This window comes from Equus quagga, chromosome 3, assembly GCF_021613505.1.
Source record: "Equus quagga isolate Etosha38 chromosome 3, UCLA_HA_Equagga_1.0, whole genome shotgun sequence".
Lineage (NCBI taxonomy): Eukaryota > Metazoa > Chordata > Mammalia > Perissodactyla > Equidae > Equus > Equus quagga.
The window spans coordinates 19,760,141-19,780,746 of record NC_060269.1 but is presented as its reverse complement, the minus strand read 5'-3'; the positions used below and the strand labels follow the sequence as shown (position 1 = coordinate 19,780,746).

The 20,606-nt window shown below is 34.7% G+C and overlaps 1 protein-coding gene across 4 annotated transcripts in view; it reads left to right on the top strand.

The window, feature by feature from the left end:
* MFSD8 (major facilitator superfamily domain containing 8) overlaps nt 1–20,359 on the top strand; it is a 33,776-nt gene extending 13,417 nt beyond the window's left edge. For all 4 annotated transcript variants that reach the window (XM_046656794.1, XM_046656796.1, XM_046656795.1 and 1 more), the window contains 9 exons: nt 2,234–2,474; nt 3,363–3,476; nt 5,300–5,444; nt 6,448–6,503; nt 10,126–10,234; nt 12,561–12,695; nt 16,306–16,409; nt 16,498–16,745; nt 18,789–20,359. In XM_046656794.1, coding sequence (XP_046512750.1) covers nt 2,234–2,474; nt 3,363–3,476; nt 5,300–5,444; nt 6,448–6,503; nt 10,126–10,234; nt 12,561–12,695; nt 16,306–16,409; nt 16,498–16,745; nt 18,789–18,995 — 1,359 coding nt within the window. In that variant the 3' untranslated portion in view covers nt 18,996–20,359. The remainder of the gene's footprint in view (nt 1–2,233; nt 2,475–3,362; nt 3,477–5,299; nt 5,445–6,447; nt 6,504–10,125; nt 10,235–12,560; nt 12,696–16,305; nt 16,410–16,497; nt 16,746–18,788) is intronic.
* The last annotated feature ends 247 nt before the right edge of the window (nt 20,360–20,606 follow it).

The window sequence follows — 20,606 nt, the reverse complement described above, 5'->3', positions numbered from 1 at the left end:
GCCTCAGTGACTGTTAATTGAATGAATAAGCAATAATCTATAAGTAAATAGGAGGCTTGGAACATCCATATTCATATCTTAGCTCCCATAGCAAAGCATTAAGATTTCTAGAACTTTGACTTTGACAATGTTATTAACATGCTTAGAGAAGAATGTTTTGAAATTCAACAACATCCACTTTGGAGTTTGTTTTTTTGGAGAAGATCTAGATCCAACTTTCACTGAAGTGTGCAAAACCAAACAAGTTTACAGATGATTACCATACAGCGTAAGTGGGTAAAGGTCTAAAAGTATGGTCGATGTGTGTGTCTGTGTGTGAGAAAGAGAGAGAGACAGACACGGATAGACAGACACAGGGGGATCAAGAAGACACACACACACACACACACACACACACAGAGACTTGGGGGTTAGAGAGATGTTTCTAATCCAGACTAAGGAGATCCTGGAAGACTTTCTAAAATCAGGTACACCTGAGCTGAGTTTTGAAGGCCTGCAGAAGTTGGTCACTTGAAGGAAAGGTGGGGGCCCGGGAGTAGGAGGTTGGCAAGGCACTGCTAGTGGAAGGAGCAGTAGAGGAGCCTGTGCAAAGCCTGGAGGCAAAGAACTTGGCTCATTTTGGAAACTTCAAACAGTTCTACATGGCTAGAAGTTAGAACTGGGGGAAACAAATGTGCAGAGATGAGGTGCGAGAGGAGAGACAGTGGCCAGCTTGTAAGCTAGTTTTTCATAATAAGAAGTTTAGATTTTATTCTGAAAACAGCATGATAGAGATCATCTGAGGTGGCCAGAGGACCAGAAATGAGATGCTTTTGTTACTGTAAGAGAGAAACACCCGAGCACAGATAACAGTTGTTCAATTACTGAAGTGACACCTGTTGTAGTGTAGAACCTGTATCTCCCAAACTATTTTACTCTCCAGTTACAATTCTAGCAGAGTTCTAACACATTCCAGGTTTCCAGTCACTGTAAAGAATAGTATCCAGTTAAAATAAAAGTTTCCACTGGTCTCTAGCAAATGTTGTTACTATTGTTAGAGCCACCCCCGACAGTTAGCTCACTTCTGTCCATAAAATGGATACTTGACTATGATCAGTTGACATCCTGGAAAGACACTTTCAACCTTTTACTTTCAAACCACTGCACGTTTAACATTAAAATTGAGTTTTCATTGCTTTTTTGAAAGTTAACTCTAAAATTTCTATGACATGAATTTAATATTTTATAGATCATATTTTAATATTTGTTTTATATTTTAATAGGACAAAAGGAGCTAAAGGAAATACAAGTAGAAAATGAAAAGCAGAGTGCCTAAAATAAGAGAGACTTTTAAGGCTAGAACTTTAAATATTATGTATCATTGTATTTATTCACTCTTATTTCTCACCTCCCACAAACCAAAATCGACCTGAATATTTCCATTTTAAGCTATTTAAAAATATCTTTAGAAAACAAAAGGCCATGGCTTTCCTTATTAAGTTGTTCTACCACTTAACCTATGTCTGTTTAAACTTATTTCCTAAAATTTAGTGGTTCTTATTTTCCCAAAGTACTTTATAGCCTACCATATTTGAGTGAAATAATCTGTTCATTTATTCCGTAGTCCCTTTTGTAAGCTAAAATCTTCTGTTTTTTGAAAATATTTCATTTTCTGAATTTTAATTATTTGGTTCTCCCCTCAACGTTGATCATGATATATAAACCTTCTTTAAGTGTTAGAATCCTGAATTGTCTGTGTCGAAAGGAAGAAGTAGTAATAAGGTTTAATTCGGCTTTTGTGTTTTTATTGTCTTTAAGCATTTGACTATTGTGCTCAGTTTAAAAAAAATGATTTACCATGCTAATAGCTGCTTAGCTTATGGAGTAGCATAAGTCTAAATAATTGTATTTTCTTTATAAGAATTAAAGAATGGCATATTATTTTTTATGATATTGTTATATTTATAATGTAATTATCTTTTCAACAAGATTTTTATGAACCAGAAATTTCCATAATCATTCTAAAAGATGAAGCTTCCCAAGCATTTTTCCTTGCGTGTAGTGAATTATTAGCACATTTAATTGTAATGTCAGAAGCTACTGTAAGTAAGAGCATTATAAAACTTATATGTTATCATTATCATTTTTATTTGTTTTAAATAGGAAACGTTACATGGTCAGAAAAACATATTTAGGTTTTAAGCTTTACTTTTCTTGGATAATAATTCTTAAAGCTTTGTACTTTTTTCTGCAGATTGATGAGACAGCTGATGCAAGTTTTTTGGGCTGGGTTATTGCTTCGTTTAGTCTCGGCCAGATGGTAGCTTCACCTATATTTGGTTTGTGGTCTAATTATAGACCAAGAAAAGAGCCTCTTATTGTCTCCATCTTCATTTCGGTGGCAGCCAACTGCCTCTATGCATATGTCCACCTCCCAGCTTCTCATAATAAATACTACATGTTGGTTGCTCGAGGATTGGTGGGATTTGGAGCAGGTAATATGTTTGTATGTATATGTTTAGTTGTGTCAGATTCACATTCCTCCTGACATTTTTGGCCCTCTCTCACCTGGTGTCACCCCTTCTCAGTCTCATATCCCACAGTTCAGCATGCAGATCTCTCATTGCAAACAGACAGATATTTCTCCTATCATTTCACCTTGTACACGATGTTCCCATTACTTATAGTTTGTTTCTCTCTTCTGTCCCCATCATTCTTCATCTTCAAGACTGAGTTCAAGTTCCACATCTTCAAGCTTTCTTAGGCTACCCTACTCCTTAATGGATCTTTCCTTCTCCCACATGTCTCCAGCACTGGCTTATATACTCTTTTGCTGTTTTGTTTTGTTTGCTTATATACTCTTTGGTTTTCATCCTTTATCACCAACCAGAGTGTAAACTTTTTGTAATTTGAGAAAATTTATGACTTTTTAAAATATTCTGTGGTCCCTAGCAGAGTCCCTTGAACATAATAAGTGCTCAGTAAATTGTTTTAAGTTGAATTGTTAGTGGATCTATTTTTGTTTCTTGTATTACAGGTCTAAGCATGCAGAGTTTGTGACATCTTTCTTTTAAAAATAGTTGTAGTAATCAAGTAGTATGCTATTCACTCAGTGCTTTCTCAATAAATGATGAAAAAAGTTTCACATTCCCATAATGCCATTTTTCATTTGTTCAAATCTTTAACTGTGTTTTCTTATTACTAAAAGTAATATTTTACATTAATTGATGCATTTGCTCAATATATGTGCTTTGTATGATCATAAAGAGAAAGCAGTGACTGTACTATAGATTAATATTTCTTGTGTATAAAGCCAAATTAAGTTGAGTTTTATAAACTGAAGGATATTTTCTTTCACTTTGGATTATTGTGTCTTTTCTCAGGAAATGTGGCAGTTGTTAGATCGTATATTGCTGGTGCTACTTCCCTTCAGGAGAGAACAGGCTCCATGGCAAACACAAGTGCGTCTCAAGCATTGGGTTTTATTCTAGGTCCAGGTAGGTGTTTTCACTTGTCATTACCTGAATTTGAATTGGGAAAACTTTTGAGGTTCAAATGTTAAACAAAATCCAAGTGTAAAACTTCATAGCTGAAGGGAAAGGAGGGAAACTGATATTTTTTGATCCAGCAGTGAGGCTAGGCTCTTTATATATGTTAACTCATGTCCTTTAAATTAAGTGCTATTAGTCCCATTTTACAGAGTAGGACACCAAGGCATAGAGAATCTAAGTAAATTCTCCAGGGTCAGCCAGATAGTAAATGGGAAATCAAAGTTCAAACCTAATTCTCTCTGACTAAAGCGTAGGTTCTGTGAAATAATCATTTAGCTTGACATCTCTGGAAGAGTTTGCTTTCTTTTTCCATTTATTAGAAACAAAATTCTTTCAACTGAAGGATTTGAGGAAAGCTATAGGAGGTTCTTTACCTTCTTTACCCTTTGCCTATACCTTTAAGACTTTTCTAGGGTTGAAGAAAATGAAAGAGTTTTTAAAAGATTTACTGCTTTCTTCTTCTTCTAAAGGGAGAAAATCCTTTAGCTGAGTATAAAAAAATATTAATAAGATTTAATACTTCCCCAAGGCCAATTAATTTTTTGAGTAGAGAAATTAGTCATTTTTTACAAGAATAACATTAAAAAACATTGAATTGTCTCATGCTTTGAATATTGCAGTTATGAATATCATCAGTTTGAAACCAACTCGGTTTACTCCATCAACACCCCAGCTTCCATTACTTCCTTCTTTTTAACCAAAAAAAGGCTCAACAGAAGAGAATCTAATTCTTCGTTCACCAGATTCTAACATTATAGTTTAGTATTCTGGAGTAAAATATAAACGCCAATGTAGCATAATTGAACCTACCAGTACCACTGTAGCATCAAGTACATGAGGACGTAATCTGGGTCTTCTCTATTTCTCACTCGACCCTCTGCGTCTATCACAGCACCTACTGTAGACTTAGGTTCTCAGAAACGAACACCTGAGAAGCATTGTAAAGATTATCTCATTTCAACATTTTGTGTTACAGATGAGTAAATGGAGGCCTGAAAATATTAGATGACCTTTCCAGTATTAGTGACCACATGAACAGGCTCTAACGTTTACTGAGAGTTCTTACTATGTGCTAGGCATTGTTCTAAGTGCTCTAGGTGTGGCATCTTACTTAATCCTTACACTAAGGTTACATGTAAATTATTGGCAGAGCCAGATTCAGAATCTAAATCCAGAGAGCAGACCAGTACTCTGCCAATCCGATTTTTGCCACAGATCCAAATTTCAATATTATTATTAATTATTTAAAATACTATAGTATATAATGCCATATACACAGTAATATTTTAAAATATTGACAAAATGTGACATTTTCTTTATTATAATGAAATTGATTAAACTTTCATAACTTATGTTAGAAATTATATAAATTTCCTACAGAGATTTTTTTTAAAAAGGAAAATAATGACAGGTTACCTTAGATATAATTCTTTGTGAATACATGTACATCAGTGTTTCTCAACCTTTTTTTCATTCTTGTTGCAAGGAGCCTCTTTGGACAGTTTTTTTTCTAATCACTCCATCCCATGAAATTTTAATACCGCAGATCTATTGTATATCTATTGTGTATTGTATGCATATTCAGGCTTTATATAGAAAAAGTAAATTTTTCACCTCCTCCTTCAAACCAATTTTCTCATCCCTGTTGAGATGCATGATGTAGATGAATGGTTCCATAATAGTTCCAATTTTGTGGTAAATGTCTTTCACAGTTTTTAAGCCTATGCCTCTGTATAATGATTCATCTGTATACATTTTATTTTAATAAGTTTTTCAGACTTGTTTTGCACTCATTGGAGAAAAGGGCGTGACGTGGGATACTATTAAGCTGCAGATAAACATGTACACTGCACCGGTTTTACTTGGCGCCTTCCTGGGAATTTTAAATATTATTCTGATCCTTGCTATATTAAGGTAATTAGATAGAAATGCTGAAACTACTTTTGTAGATTGTGAAATAAATAAGCATTATTATTATCGGAGGATAATTATTCCTATGAAATCTTTATTTGGTTTTTGATGTCTAAAGTTGTGTTCATATTTTTTGTTTAGCTGATGCATGTGGTACTTGCAGCTAAAATAATAAACAAATGGATAAATGAGAACAGATTATAAGGTCTTTGAAGAATCAAGATTTGGTCTTGATTTACTAACTAAAGTTTTCTCTTTTTTGTGGCTGGGAAAGATTCGCCCCGAGCTAACATCTGTTACCAATCTTCCTCTCTTTTTTTTTTTCCCTCCCCAAAGCCCCAGTACCTAGTGGTATGTTCTACTTGTAAGTCCTTCTAGTTCTTCTATGTGAGCTGCCACCACAGCATGGCTACTGATAGACATAATGGTGTGGTTCCATGCATGGGAACTGAACCCAGGCTGTCAAAGTGGAATGTGCTGAACTTTAACCACTAGGCCATCAGGGCTGGCTCTAAGTATAGGTTTCTAAGTAGGGGGATGGCATGAAAGCAACATTTTAAGTAGATTAATGCTTACTATCAACGGTAAATACAAAAGTTTCTTGTAATGTATATCTCTTTTATATATTAGAAGAAATTTTTTTTAATTACAGAAGTTTTGTTACCTTGTATTTCTTTAGAGTGGTTTATCCAAGAGTCCAAAAACATTTATAACTAATGTTTAAATTCACTGGGAAAACTTCAAATGCTGATTAAGGTAGATAATGTGTGCTTTTAGATGAACTGAGTATTTCTTTTCATTTTATGTGATAATATAATAAGAATTATAACTTGTATCTTTTTAATTTTATTGATTGTATCTCATTGGTAATACTTTTATTACTCAGAAGCCAGTAAAAGAAACTATATCAGAATGTGAAAAAATAGAAGGCTAGTAATTAATTTAAGCCATTTCTCTATTATACTAAGCTTTTCATCGATACGCTATTTATGTTTTTCTTTTTAAGAGAACATCGTGTGGATGACTCAGGACGACAATGTAAAAGTATTAATTTTGAAGAAGGTACTATTAAGCTGTTTGACTAAATTTCTATAACATCATCAAAGTGATTCTAATGATTCTCTTTGGTATTTACTTGGATTTTGCTTCTGAGGACAATATAATGGGTGATTGGGGAAGATCGTCAAAGTTGAAAGTTACCTAAATTGATTAAAAAAAAGGCATACCCATATCAGTTATTTGTGTTCACGATTGACAAAGTTAAAACGGTTGCTAAAAATCACTTCATCTGGTTTTTGAAAAGCCAATATCCTAAAACCTTTGTGATCTTTGGGATGATTTCAGTAACTTCGCTCCCAGATGTGTTTGTTTCAAGCAGTTCTTTGCTCCCTTAATCGTAGGAATAGGTATAGTTTCTCTTTTGTATTTTTATTCTTTTGGTATACTCTACAGATGTACATTCTCGTCCTTTAGATCTTTCTCTGACTCAAAAATAGGTACCCAGTCTGGTAAGTAGGTAGATTTTACTAAATTAACTTTTATTTAAGTACTAATTATGTCCTCCTTGGGGAGTATCTCCCCCCCTTTACAAAAGAATGCATCTCAGTCCTTGCCCTCGAAGAATTTATAAAGCTGTGGAAAAGACTCAGTGTAATTTTACCAAACTTTCCTAGCTATTTCACTTAGTTTCCACAGCAGCACTAGTGGGAGGTAAAGTTAAAAGTAGTTTGGTCGAGAGCAGAGTAGTGAGGAGCTCTAGGAAGTTTTTGAACAAAGGAGAAGTATGACAGTGGATTCCATGTGAGGCTAATCCAGATGTGTGAAGGCCTGAACTAGGGCAGCAGCTGAGAATGGAGAAGGGATGGATATGAGGTTTTGAAGGAAAAAACCAAAATTCTTAATAGCGAATATTAAGGTTTAGAGGGAGTTACTGAAGATGTCTGCCAGGTTTTGATTCTAGATAATTGAAAGAATGGGAAAGAACAAGAAGTTAGGAAGGGAGATTGTCTGAAAGATGAGATGATTTCAATTTGGATTTAGCTGCACATACTGCTACACTAGAAAAGCTAAAAAATTTCAGAGGCATTTCTAATTTTGGCAGTAGAGATCAAGGCTAGAGATACAAATTTTGGACTTACCCAGTGAAAAACACTATAAAAACAAATAGAGAAAGAAAGAAAGGAAGGGGTAGATGAATCAAGTGCGGCAAATATTGTGGAACCTAGGGGATGGATATATGTGGATATGTTTGAAATTGTTCAAAATGAAAAATGGAAGGAAGGAAAGAAGGTGAGAACGTGCCAGCAGTGGGTATGAGCTACTTTTTTTAAAAGGTGAAAAGTTGAATGCTACCTTAAAGGACGTATCAGATAAAGGAATGAGCAAGCTAAAGAGGGTAAGGTTAAATTTGTATTTCAGATAGACAATCAATAAATTTTTATTATAACTATGTCCCAAATATTTCCTGGGACATTCTTATACTTAAATTTCAAATATTGTATGGAACATACTTAAAGTTATTATTTATTTCAAATTCAAATTTAACTGAGTATCTTGTATTTTTATTTACTAAGTCTGGCAAACCTAGTGAGACTCTAAGCATCTACATTTATAACAACCTACCATCTGAGCTGATGCTGCTGGTCTGCGAACCACACTTTGAGTAGCAAAGGTCTAGAGCTTCACTGTCCAATATGGTAGCTGCTAGCCACATTTAGTTATTTAAATTACATTATACTTAAGGAATTCCTCAGTCACACTAGCTACATCTCAAATGTTTAATTATGGATATTTGTGGCAAGCGGCTAATTGTATTGGACAGTACGGAGAAAGAACATTTCCATCATGGCAAAGTGCCGTTGGATAGCACTGCTCCAAAGCACAAATGAGAGTTTAGAAAGGAGAGATCTGTTTTCTTTCATAAGATTTCTAGTTACTTCAAAATAATTTTTATAAGACAAACATCATTTTGCGGGGGCAGGGGGCTGGCCTCATGGCCGATTGGTTAAAGTTCTGTGCGCTCTGCTTCAGCAGTCTGGGTTCACAGTTTCAGACCCCAGGTGCAGACCTACTCCACTCACCAGCCATGCTGTGGCAGTGTTCCACATACAAAAAAATAGAGGAGGATTGCCACAGATGTTAGCTCAGGGCAAATCTTCCTCAAGCAAAAAAAAAAAAAAAAAAAAGGAAGATTGGCAATGGATGTTAGCGCTCAGGGTGAATCTTCCTCAGGGAAAAAAAAATCATTTCTAAATTTCAATAAATGTTTAGATAAAACATATCAGTTTTTTTCCTCTTATTAAAGATGTTATTATGAGGTAGGATTATTTCCAATTACATAGTATTTTAATCAATATATTAATGTAGTCTTTTTCTTAAAATTCTTGTAATTAGGATACCTAGTCAAACCCCACAGTCTAGGATGCAGCATCTCTGAGCTCGCCCACTGAAGCCAGCACTGGGTGGAGGCTGCAGGAAACTAACCATATATGAAGCAAACTCCAGTCTAACTTGGGGCAACGTTGAGATCTGTTTCAAATGAGTAAAGACTGGCTTCTAGGTGGTGGTTGAGAATCAAGGAGGTCTATCCAAAATAATACAAGGCCAAGAAGGACCAGAGTCTACCCCAGAAAAGGATCTGGACCAAGGAGACCAGTTTTTTTGGTGATTAGAAAGGGAGGTCATGGCCCTATGTTGAGTGTCTAGGGTGCTTACTTGCCCCCAAGTATAGCAGACTATTTCCAAATGTCGCTTATTTTTAAGAGAAGGAACTGCTTCTCGGGCATCCTGAGATACAAAGGCAGGCACTGCTATGAAAAAAATTATAGAAACTTAGTGTGTCTTAGGAACGTCACGTCCTGTCCCCTATTGCTGCTACACATACACTTAAAGATAGCATAAATGAGCACATTCTTGTATTACTTACCGAGTTTACTCTGAGTAAACTGGGTAAATTATAAAATAGCATGATGGCTGTATGTAAGTAGATGTATGTGTCTTCACACATCAGGAAGAGCCTGTGTTGCGTGTGTAGCTTGACTACATAGTTCAGGAAAAGTCAATACACTCTCTTTGCCTTCCTAATTTATAAAACCACCATCAAATCTTGGTGGTTCTCTGCAGAATATATTTCTTTGCAAAAATATAAATGATAACATAAGGACTTTTTAAAAAATTGTGATAACATAAGGATATTTACTAATTTCTCATAGCATTGAAATTTAAAATAGATATCCATTGAAGTGAATCATAGAACTGAGAACTGATTTAATAAACTATTTGAGGTCTTCATGAAGTCTTTATAAATTTAAGATTTAGGTAAGGAAGAAAAGAACCCTGAAAGTGAAATTTAAAGCAAATGTATTTCATATGAGATCATTTTGTAGAATTCTATAAAATACATCCCTATTTTGGATTGAGAGACACCAAATAGAAAATCTGAGTATTTCCTGTAGATAATGGAATTGAAGTGTATCTTCTGGGAAGAAAGTTCATTTTGCTTTTAAATGCTATTTAAAAATTATTTCTGTCGTATACATTGTTACTTTTAAACTGCTTTGAAGCCTAAAAATGATTTTCAATCTTTAGTCATAGAATTTGTTACTTATAATTTCTATATTATTTTAGTGCTGTAAGAAAGATTAGATGTGTAGGTAATATAATTTTTTTCTCCTGTTTGCTCCAGCAAGTCCAGATGAAGTTCAGGATCCCCAAGGAAATATTGATCAAGTTGCTGTTGCGTCCACCAATGTTTTGTTTTTCGTGGTTCTATTTATCTTTGCCCTTTTTGAAACGTAAGTTTTATTCTGTCTTCATCTAAATCAGATTGTGTCAATAACCTGTATTTCTGACTGCTTTAATCAAGCATATAGATTTTCTCAAAAACTTTATGTAAGGCATATTTTTCTTGTCATCATGTAAAAGATATATATTTTTTTTTATGCTTTTAACTTGAATGCAGTTAATTCTCTGTAATCTTACTACCTTATCTTACTTCCTTAAGGAATCTCTTTCACAAGTCTTCCCCCTTTCCTCTGAAATTTATGGCAAATGTAGTTATAAAACTTTATTGTCATGATTTAATTAATTTTAAGCTATATAATTCCCTAGTTATGTATATGGGGTTCAGTCTGTCAATTTTAACTTATTTAAGCTCTAATCCTGAAAAAAACTAGTATGTATATTACAAAATCTCTGCCTTGTTTAGGCTTTTTTGACCTTTAGTTATCATATGGCTTTTTATTTTCAAAGTGCGTTTCAATTATATTATAAAAACAGTACGTTCTTGTTATAAATATTCCAAACCTTACAACAGTATTTCCACATCCACTTTCCCTGGAGCTAACCACTGCTAATACTTGTGTGTATTTTTTTAACACTTTTTCTATACAACTATAAGTATTGCTATATGTGTACGTGTGTGTGTCTATTAAACCAATATAGAATATGTAATATCATTTGACAACTTGGTTTATTCCCTTACCAATACATTATAACATTTTAATGCCAGTACATGTAGGTTTGCTTGATTTTTTTATTTTAAAATTATTGAGATATATGAAAATTTCAGCTCATCTGATTTGAGGGGCATTTTTTAGATTGTGGCCAAATATATACAACATGAAATTTACTATTTAAGCTTTTTATTTTTTGAGGAAGATTAGCCCTGAGCTAACATTCGCTGCCAATCCTCCTCTTTTTTGCTGAGGAAGACTGGCCCTGAGCTAACATCCATGTCCATCTTCCTCTACTTTATATGTGGGATGCCTACCACAGCATGGCTTTGCCAAGCAGTGCCATGTCCACACCCAGGATCCTAATCGGCAAACCCTTGGCCGCCGAAGAAGAATGTGCGAACTTAACCACTGCACCACCAGGCCAGCCCCCCATTTAAACTATTTTTAATTGTACAATTCAATGGTATTAAGTACATTCACAATGTTGTGCAACCATCACCACTATCCATTTCCAGAACTGAATTTTCATCATCCCAAACGGGAGCTCTACACCCATTAAATGAGAAATCCCCATTACCCCTCACTTAGCCCCTGGGAACCTCTATTCTACTTTCTCTCTCTATGAATTTGCCTATTCTAGGTACTTCATATAAATGGGATCATACAACTTTTGTCCTTTTGTGTCTTGCTTATTTCACTTAGCATGATGTTTTCAAGTTCATCCTTGTTGTAGCATGTGTCAGAATTTCAGACCTTTTTATGGATGAAGAATATTCCATTGTATGTATATACCAATTCTGTTTATCCATCATTTGTCAATGGACATTTGGGTTATTTCTGCCTTTTCCCTGTTGTTAATAATGTTGCAATGAACATTGGTGTACAAGTATCTATTGGAGTCTCTGCTTTCACTTCTCTTGAGAATATACCCAGAAGTGGAATTGCTGGATCATATCGTAATTCCATGTTTAATTTATTAAGAAACCATCAAACTATTTTCCACCTCAGCTCATCTGACTTTAAAATTAAAAGTGGCCATATTCTTTTTTTTTTTAAGAATGAATATTTTAAATATATTTAAATTCTATTTTGTAGCCAGTTAAACAGAAGGCCATAGAAAGTAGGAAAAGAAGCTTGGCAAGGAAGGAGAGAGACAGTAATGTAAAGGAAGAGAGACATTCAGAAGTGGAAGAAAAATACATATATTCCAAGATAGGGATGAAACAGGAAGAGACTGAGCAAAAGAAAAAATGCCAGAAGGTTCTAATAACAATAATAGTTACAGTATTTCATTGAAAAGAGACCAATTTAAATCAAAATATAACCATGATTATTTAGTTATATTAGAATGATAGGAAGTACAGTTGGTTTATTTCTTCTTCCTGTTTTTCAAACTTTTTGCAATGTGGATATATTACTTATATAATTAAAATGAATATTAAGAAATAAAAACACAAATAGCCAAACTTAGTAGCTTGTGCATGTAACAAAATGTGCCTAAAACGTGTTAAAATTTTTGTTTATGTAGATCTGGTGTCATTGTTAAAAGGGATTCAAATTCTTGAATGTGTCGGTATCATTATTAAAGCTTCTATTTCAACTTTCATTAACAATGACTATGATTTTAATAAAATAAGAATAATTTCTTTTTTGTTTTTCTTAGCATCGTTACTCCATTAACAATGGATATGTATGCCTGGACTCGAGAACAAGCTGTGTTATATGGTGGGATAATACTTGCTGCTCTTGGAGTTGAGGCAGTTATTATTTTCATGGGGATTAAATTACTTTCCAAAAAGTAAGTTATGTGTCTTTGGCTTTGTTTCAAATCTATTTATTTAAAGTGAAATGAAATAGAGCTAGCAACGTAAATGAATGTTAGTAAAATGATTTAAAGCTTTTCTCTCATTATGTATTAGTTTTAGTCCTTGAACGTTTGCAAACAGATTTAAAATTTATTAAGGGAGCATGAAATTTCTATACCATATGGCATATTCTTTGGTAAAGCAAGATACTTTACAGGGCTACCCCCATGGCCGAGTGGTTAAGTTCACATGCCCCGCTTCCACAGCCCAGTGTTTGCCAATTCAGATCCTGGGTGCAGACCTACACACTGCCCATCAAGCCATGCTGTGGCAGCATCCTACATAGATGAACTAGAATGGCTTACAACTAGGATATACAACTATGCACTGGGGCTTTGGAGAGGAACAAAAAAAAGGAAGATTGATAACAGATGTCAGTTCAGGGCCAGTCTTCTTCACCAAAAAAGCATTAACAAAAAAGGATACTTTACAAAGTGAATAATTGTCTTCTAATGTATCTTTTTTATGTTATGTTTTATTTATTTCTAAAAGTGTATTTCATAAAACCTTGTTGTGCTGTGGTAATATATGTTATGCAACAAAAGAGATTCAGTCGTTAAGTCTGGAAAATTCTGCTTAAAATTACCAAACTTCTTTACTCTAAACTTCTAAATCTTACATATATATATACATATGCTATATCACCATAATGACAAATGCAGTATATAGCATTTCTCAGAGTTATTTTTGACTTTGACCACAGAACGCTTTTTTAGAGGCATTTTGTAAAACTGCAACTGTAAAGAACACACTTTGGGGGAAATTCTTATATAAAATTAAGCTCATTTATGTAGTCTGGGGTAGGACATTAGTTGCATTTAGACAGTTCTAACAATTTAATTATTCCTAAAATACTTTCATAATACTTTAGAACTTAAGTTCTGAAATCAATTAACACATATTGTCAGTGTGTGGGGTTAGATGCTGTAAGGGATAATACGAAGACTCCTGTCTTTATAGAGCCAAGTAGAGGGCCACGGTACAGCTGGAGACATGACAGAGGCGTAGATTCCTGTTCAAAGTTAAATAATAGAAATGCATTACATCTTGCTACAGAAGCAGAGCAGTTCTGCTGGTAGGCCTTCTTACAGACTGTCCAATTCTGTACCTTCAAAGAGCTCGTATTCTCTTGAGGAGAAAGCCAGTGAACACAAATGTGAAGTCAGGTAGTGAAAGGTACTAGGAAGAAGAATAGAGCAGAGGAATAGAATAAAGAGAGGTAAGGTCAGGACCGAGAAAGAGGAAAGTGTTATTTTAATGGAGTACTCAAGGAAGGCCTGTTGGAGGAAGTTACAGTAGTACCCCCTTATCCACGTGTTCAGTTGCCCGTGGTCAACTGGGTAGAAGGAGGAAGCAGATGATCCTCTTCTGACATAGTCAGAAGGTCCGTAGTAGCGTAACTCTACGTCACAGTGTCTACGTCATTCACCTCATCATGTAGGCATTTTATCATCTCACATCATCACAAGAAGAATGGTGAGTACAGTACAATAAGATATTTTGAGAGGACATTCAGAAAACTTTTATTACAGTATATTGTTATAATTATTCTTTTTTATTATTAGTTATTGTTAATCTCTTACTGTGCCTAATTTATAAATTAAACTTTATCATAGGTATGTATGAAAAAATGTAGTGTATATAGGGTTCAGTACTATCCATTGTTTCAGGCATCCACTGGGGGTCTTGTAATTTATCTCCCGCGGATTAGGGGGCACGACCGTACATCCAAGCAGAGACCTGGGTGAAGTCAGAGACCAGCCATGCAATGGCCTGGAAGTGTCTTCACCCAGAAGACTGAGCTTTATGTGTTTAAGGAACAAGCAGGAAGGCCGGTTGCCCAGATCGTGAGAGAAATGGCCAATGGGAGAAGATGAGGTTGGAAAGAGGTGAAGCCTAGCATGTATTCTGAGGGTGCTGGGAAGCATTTGGGTTTGTTTGTTTTGTTTTAGGAAGCCTTTGGTCTTGTTTGTGTATTTCACTTCCTATTATGGAAGATTAAGGTGTAGAGAGCATCATGTACTGAATCTCCAATATCCATTACCCAGCTTCAACAATTGTAAACCCCTGGACACCTCCACCTGCTCCACATTCCCTGTCCCCTACGCCTGAATTATTTTGAACCCAGTCCCAGACATCATTTCATGTTTTCCATAAATATTTCAGTACATATCTGTAAAAGTTAATGATGAGAACATTATCACATGTAAAAAAATTACAGTTATTTCTAAATATCATCAAATATCCAGGCAGTGTTCAAATTTTCTCCACTGTCTCAAATTTTTTTTTAATTTGTTTTAAATTGTTTTATTTTGTTTCACAGCTTACTTAGGCTCTTAAGTCTTAAGTCTCTTTTAATCTGTAGGTTTCTTTTCCATCTCTCTCTCTTTTTTTTCCCTTTACAAACTGAAGAAACCAGGAGACTTGCCCTATAGTTTCCCACATTTGAATCTTGCGAATTGAATCCCTGAGGTTTTTTTTTTTCTTTTAAACATTTTCCTGTGTCTACTATATTTGTCAAAAATTGGTACTTAGATATAGAAGCTTGATGAGATTTGAGCTCAATTTTTTTGGCAGGAATACTTTATATGTGGTATGTCCCTACCTCAGGAGAAATGTAGTGTATGTGTAAGAGGCCAGTGATCATTCCCTAGATCCATTAATTCATTAATAGATCATTGCAAAATGCTGGTATTTTAATTCTGTCATTTCTTCATTTGCTGGAATACTTCCTATAAAGAGAACCCTCCTCCTACCAACTATTTGGGTATCCTGAGGTTTAGTTTGTACAGGAAAGACAGGGTGATTATTTCCTTTTATTAATTGATTTTTTTTAGTGAGGAAGACTGACCCTGAGCTAGTATCTGTTGCCCATCTTCCTCTTTTTGCTTGAAGAAGATTGTCCCTGAGCTAACGTCTGTGCCAGTCTTCCTCTATGTTGTATGTGGGATGCTGCCACAGCATGGCTTGATGAGCAGTGTGTAGGTCCCTGCCCAGGATCCGAACCTGTGAACCCCAAGCCACTGAAGCAGAGCCTTCGAACTTAACCTCTATCCCACTGGGCTGGCCCCTGTTAATTGATTTTTAAAATAATGAGTTAGTTCCCTAACATCCTCTAAAGTGATCAAAAGTATTTTATTTTAATGTAGTATGAATTCATAGATTATAACACTTTTATGTGTTTCAGTCCACTGTCATGACTATTCCTTTTGGTGTTCTCATTGTGTTTGGGGTCAGCATCTTCCAATTGGCTCTGAGTCCTTTTTTCATGACCTGGTAGTCACTGATAGCTTCTGTGCTCTCTGGTATGACAAGATGTCCAGGCTCATCATATACATTTTCTATCCCAGACCTGAAATCAGCCAGTTTTCAGAGGAGTCCTGGTTCCTTTTAGTGGTAAATTATATTTAGCATTCATGTTAATTGGTATATCACTAAAAGTATCAAGATACTGTTTTAGTTATAGTTTTTAAAATTATAAAATTAATGAAACTGTGTTATAACGTTTCATTTTTAAATTACAGAGTTTCTGTTCTTTAACAGGATTGGCGAGCGTGCTATTCTACTGGGAGGACTCATCGTTGTGTGGGTTGGCTTCTTTATCTTGTTACCTTGGGGAAATCAGTTTCCCAAAATACAGTGGCAAGGTATAGCCATACATCATTCTGTAATGTTAGCCACTGTTATCCATCCAAAATTGACAAGTAATGCACTGTACTAATTTTGTTTTTTCAGATTTACGTAATAATTCAATCCCTAATACCACATTTGGGGAAATTATTATTACTCTTTGGAAGTCTCCAAGAGACGATCACAATGGAGGACCAACTGGTTGCCCAATTGAACAAGCCTGGTGCCTCTACACACCCATGATCCACCTGGCCCAGTTCCTCACGTCAGCTGTGCTGATCGGAATAGGCTATCCATCCTGCAATGTTATGTCCTATACGTTATATTCAAAGATTCTGGGACCCAAACCTCAGGTGAGTCATGACGTTGACATTGCAATTATGTAAAGTATACTTGTAAGTACTCACATTTTTTGCTGCCATTCTGTATTTTTACACCAGCTGATTTAGGGGATTTTTTAAATCATATTCACTATGTTAAATTTTTAAAAAAACAACTTTTGTAAAGTACATACAGGAATGTATGCTGAAATTTAACTAAAACCTGCTCTAAGTTAGAACTCAAAGATGTCTTGAACTGAGAGATTATGAGCTCAAAATCATTTTCATAGAAAAAATACCTGATGCGTAAATTTCTGAAACTCCTTCTTAAACTAGGCAACAGTTAGGGAACCAAAAAAAAAAGTGATGGGCGGATTTGGATCTAGGCTTAATTTCATATGGCCCTAGGGACAATTACCCAGAGATGACAACACAACAGTCTTCCAAGTGTCCAACAGCTATGTATATTTTAAAATTAGTTTTTATTACAGGAATGTCCATATTCATTATATAAGAATTAGAAAAATATAGAAGCAAAATGAAGAAAAATATCAAAGCAACAATTACTACTAACATTTTGGTGAAATTGTACTTCCACTTCCAGTCTTTTATCTATGTCTGTGTGTACGGATCTGTGTGTTTAACACAAAAATAAGATTATATCATTGATACTATTTTGTAATTTTCTTATATATATATAACAATATATGATAAATATTCTCCCATGACATTTAATTTTCTTTTATAAAATTATTTTTAACAGAGACGTTGTATTCCATTCTGTGTATGTACCATCATTTATTCAGTCATTTTCCTATTATTGCACATTCAGGCTATTTCTGGGTTTTACTTCTGACTCTTCTTTTTAGTAGCAGTTATTTAAATGGCCACAAAATGAAATTTTCTTCTTTAAAAATTAAACTGATAGTTTTACATTTTCAGGGCAGAAATTAGTGTTTCTCTATTGAAATAAAGCAAAGAAAAAATTTTAACATCTGTGTTTTTAAGCTATAATAGTAGGTAAAAAATTTTGGTAATTTCTGGGTTTTTTAATCTATAAAATTGTATTTTCAAATTTTCAAAGTCAGGAATGAAAGCTTGTTAATTATAAAAACAATACATGATGGTTATAGCAAAATTCAAATAATTAGAATAATTCAGAAAATGAAGGCTCCCTTTAGCCTCATCACACTGAAGTCAACCACAGTTTACTTCATTTGTACCCTTCAAGACATTTTTCTATTATTCAAACATATCCACACCCATGCCTTTCTTTAAAAATATAAAAGACTATATTATATCTCACGTACCTAAAATCTTTTCTGCATCTTGAATTTTTTTATTTTTACTTAATATGCCATAGCCTTCTTTCCATGTCAATGCATGTGAGATGTATTCTCATTATAAGATCTTGCTGTATATAAGACCTTATTCTTTAAGTAACTGCTTAGCATTCCATTCATTAAATACACCGTAATTTATTTACTGAGTCCACCGTTGATGGATGTTTAGGTTGTTTTCAGTTTGGGGATATTAAAAATAATGCTGCATTGTGCGTTCTTGGGTAGACTGTACGGGTTGTAGTTTTGGGGACAGTAGTTGGAGGAGTGGCCTCGTGGCATAGTGGAAGGTGGTGCAGTGGAGTCTGCTAAACATGGTTTCAAATTTCTTGGACAAGTTACTTGAATTTTCTGAGCTTCAGCTCCCACTTTTGTTAAGTGGAGATAACACCAATCTTAGAAATTTGTGAGAATTGGAAACAATATTTATAAAGTCCCTAACACAGTGTCTGGAAGACAGCAAGTAAAAAATAAACGTTAGCCTTAAGAGAGAAATTAATAAATTATATTGTTCCCAGGGCTTCAGTAGACATTAAGTTTGTCCCTTTTTATTTTTCCTAAACTGATGATCCTCAAGTAAGTTTATTGTTCATTATTTGCTATTTTTATAGAGAGGCATTTTATATTTAATTTAAAAATAAAAGATGGAGAAAATGACTCTTGTGAGTTTGCCATAGTTTGGTAATAGTAACTAAACTTGAATATCAACCTGCTTCTCCCTTCCCCACCCCTACAGGGAGTGTATATGGGCTGGTTAACAGCTTCTGGAAGTGCAGCACGGATTCTTGGACCCGTGTTCATCAGCCAGGTGTACACTTCCTGGGGCCCACGCTGGGCGTTCAGCCTTGTGTGTGGACTTGTGGTGCTCACCATCACACTGCTGGGAGTGGTTTACAGAAGACTCATCGCCTTTTCTGTCAGGCGTGGAAGGATCCCAGAGTAACCTAGCTGAGACTGTGATGGAAAGTATTGCTGTGTGGGGCTTCCTCTTCTGAGGCTCTGCTAGACAACTGCTGAGTCAGTTTCCAAAAGTCAGGCTGCAGATATCGTGTATTTTGAATAACAAGAACATATATTGACTATGTGTAATTAGGAATAGTAAGATAATAGAAAAACATTCTAGATCATAATTTCCTTATCGCAAAAAGGAAATATTCTTCACATAACATCTTTTTTTGGGTTGCATGAACTCTTCAGTGAATGGACAATAGTCTATAAATGTGAAGTTGTACTCAATTCAAACTGCAGAGGCATCATTAAAATAATGAGAGAATATCAATGCAGTGAGACCATAAGGAGAGTTCTGTATGAATTCCCTATAACAAATGAAATCATAGAAATTGTTTATCTAAATAGGTACTTTTATTTGAAAGTACCTACTTTTTATTTATTAAAAAAATGCACTTTCTATTATTACCAATTACAAATTACTTTCTATTATTTCTTTATGAAATAAAAATCATGACTCTTAAATTTTCCACTTACCATGCCTGCCATCCTGCCTTACCTGCTGTAAGTCATTGTTTTCAGTACACACCTTCTGTCTTATTTTAATTCAGGATCTCACTAAGTAACACCTAAGTTAGTAGATGAGTACAAATAATACTAATATTTCAGCAATAAAGAGCATTAAGAGATCAAGATGGATTTCACTACCTTCAGTAGGGCTAGCTACTTTTTCTTTCAAGTGCTAATACATAATTCACTTTAGAAACACAAGCCCAGGTATTCACTTTAGAAACACAACCAGTAATGGCAAATGGTTTATTAAAATTATTGGCATTTTTCAACTCCCTTAAATTCTGGAGAAAAACTAGCACTTTCGTTACTTACTCTTCCCATCTCTCAGTAGTGGCAGGGAGGACACAAGTTTTCAACCTCTGTCTGCATAGCTATTCAGAACTGCAGAATTTTACATTTGGATGGGCCGTGACAGCCCCAATCTAGTCATGCTAATAAATATTTGAGGCAAAATGGCTTCAATCTAACAATTTACTGACTTTACTTGAAGCTGGCTACGTCATACTCTCTGTAATACATTTCTACCTCTATGTAAGTTGAATGCTGATAAAAGGAACTAGTACAGAACTATGTATATGGATTATCAGTATTATAAAAAATTGCAAAAATATTTCTAAATACTTTTCCGAGTTATAAATATGTTCAAATTTGAGTGTAAACACTATAATCTGCACTTTATACTGTTTGCTGTACTCGTTTTTTTTTTTTTTTTGGCTTGAACAACAGAAATTTTTGTCTCACAGTTCTGGAGCTTCTAAGTCCAGGATCAAGGTGTTGGCCGCGTTGGTTTCTTCTGAGGCCTCTCTCCTTGGCTTGCAGATGGATTTCTTCTCCCTGTGTCTTTTTGTTTGTTTGCTTGCTTTTTTCAGCTTTATTGAGATATAATTGATACATAACATTGTGTAAGTTTAAGGTGTTCATGTTGATTTGATACATTTATATATTGTAAAATGATGACCACCATCATTAGCTGACTCCTCCATCCCATCACATAATCACCATTTCTTTTTTATGGTGAGAACATTTAAGATCT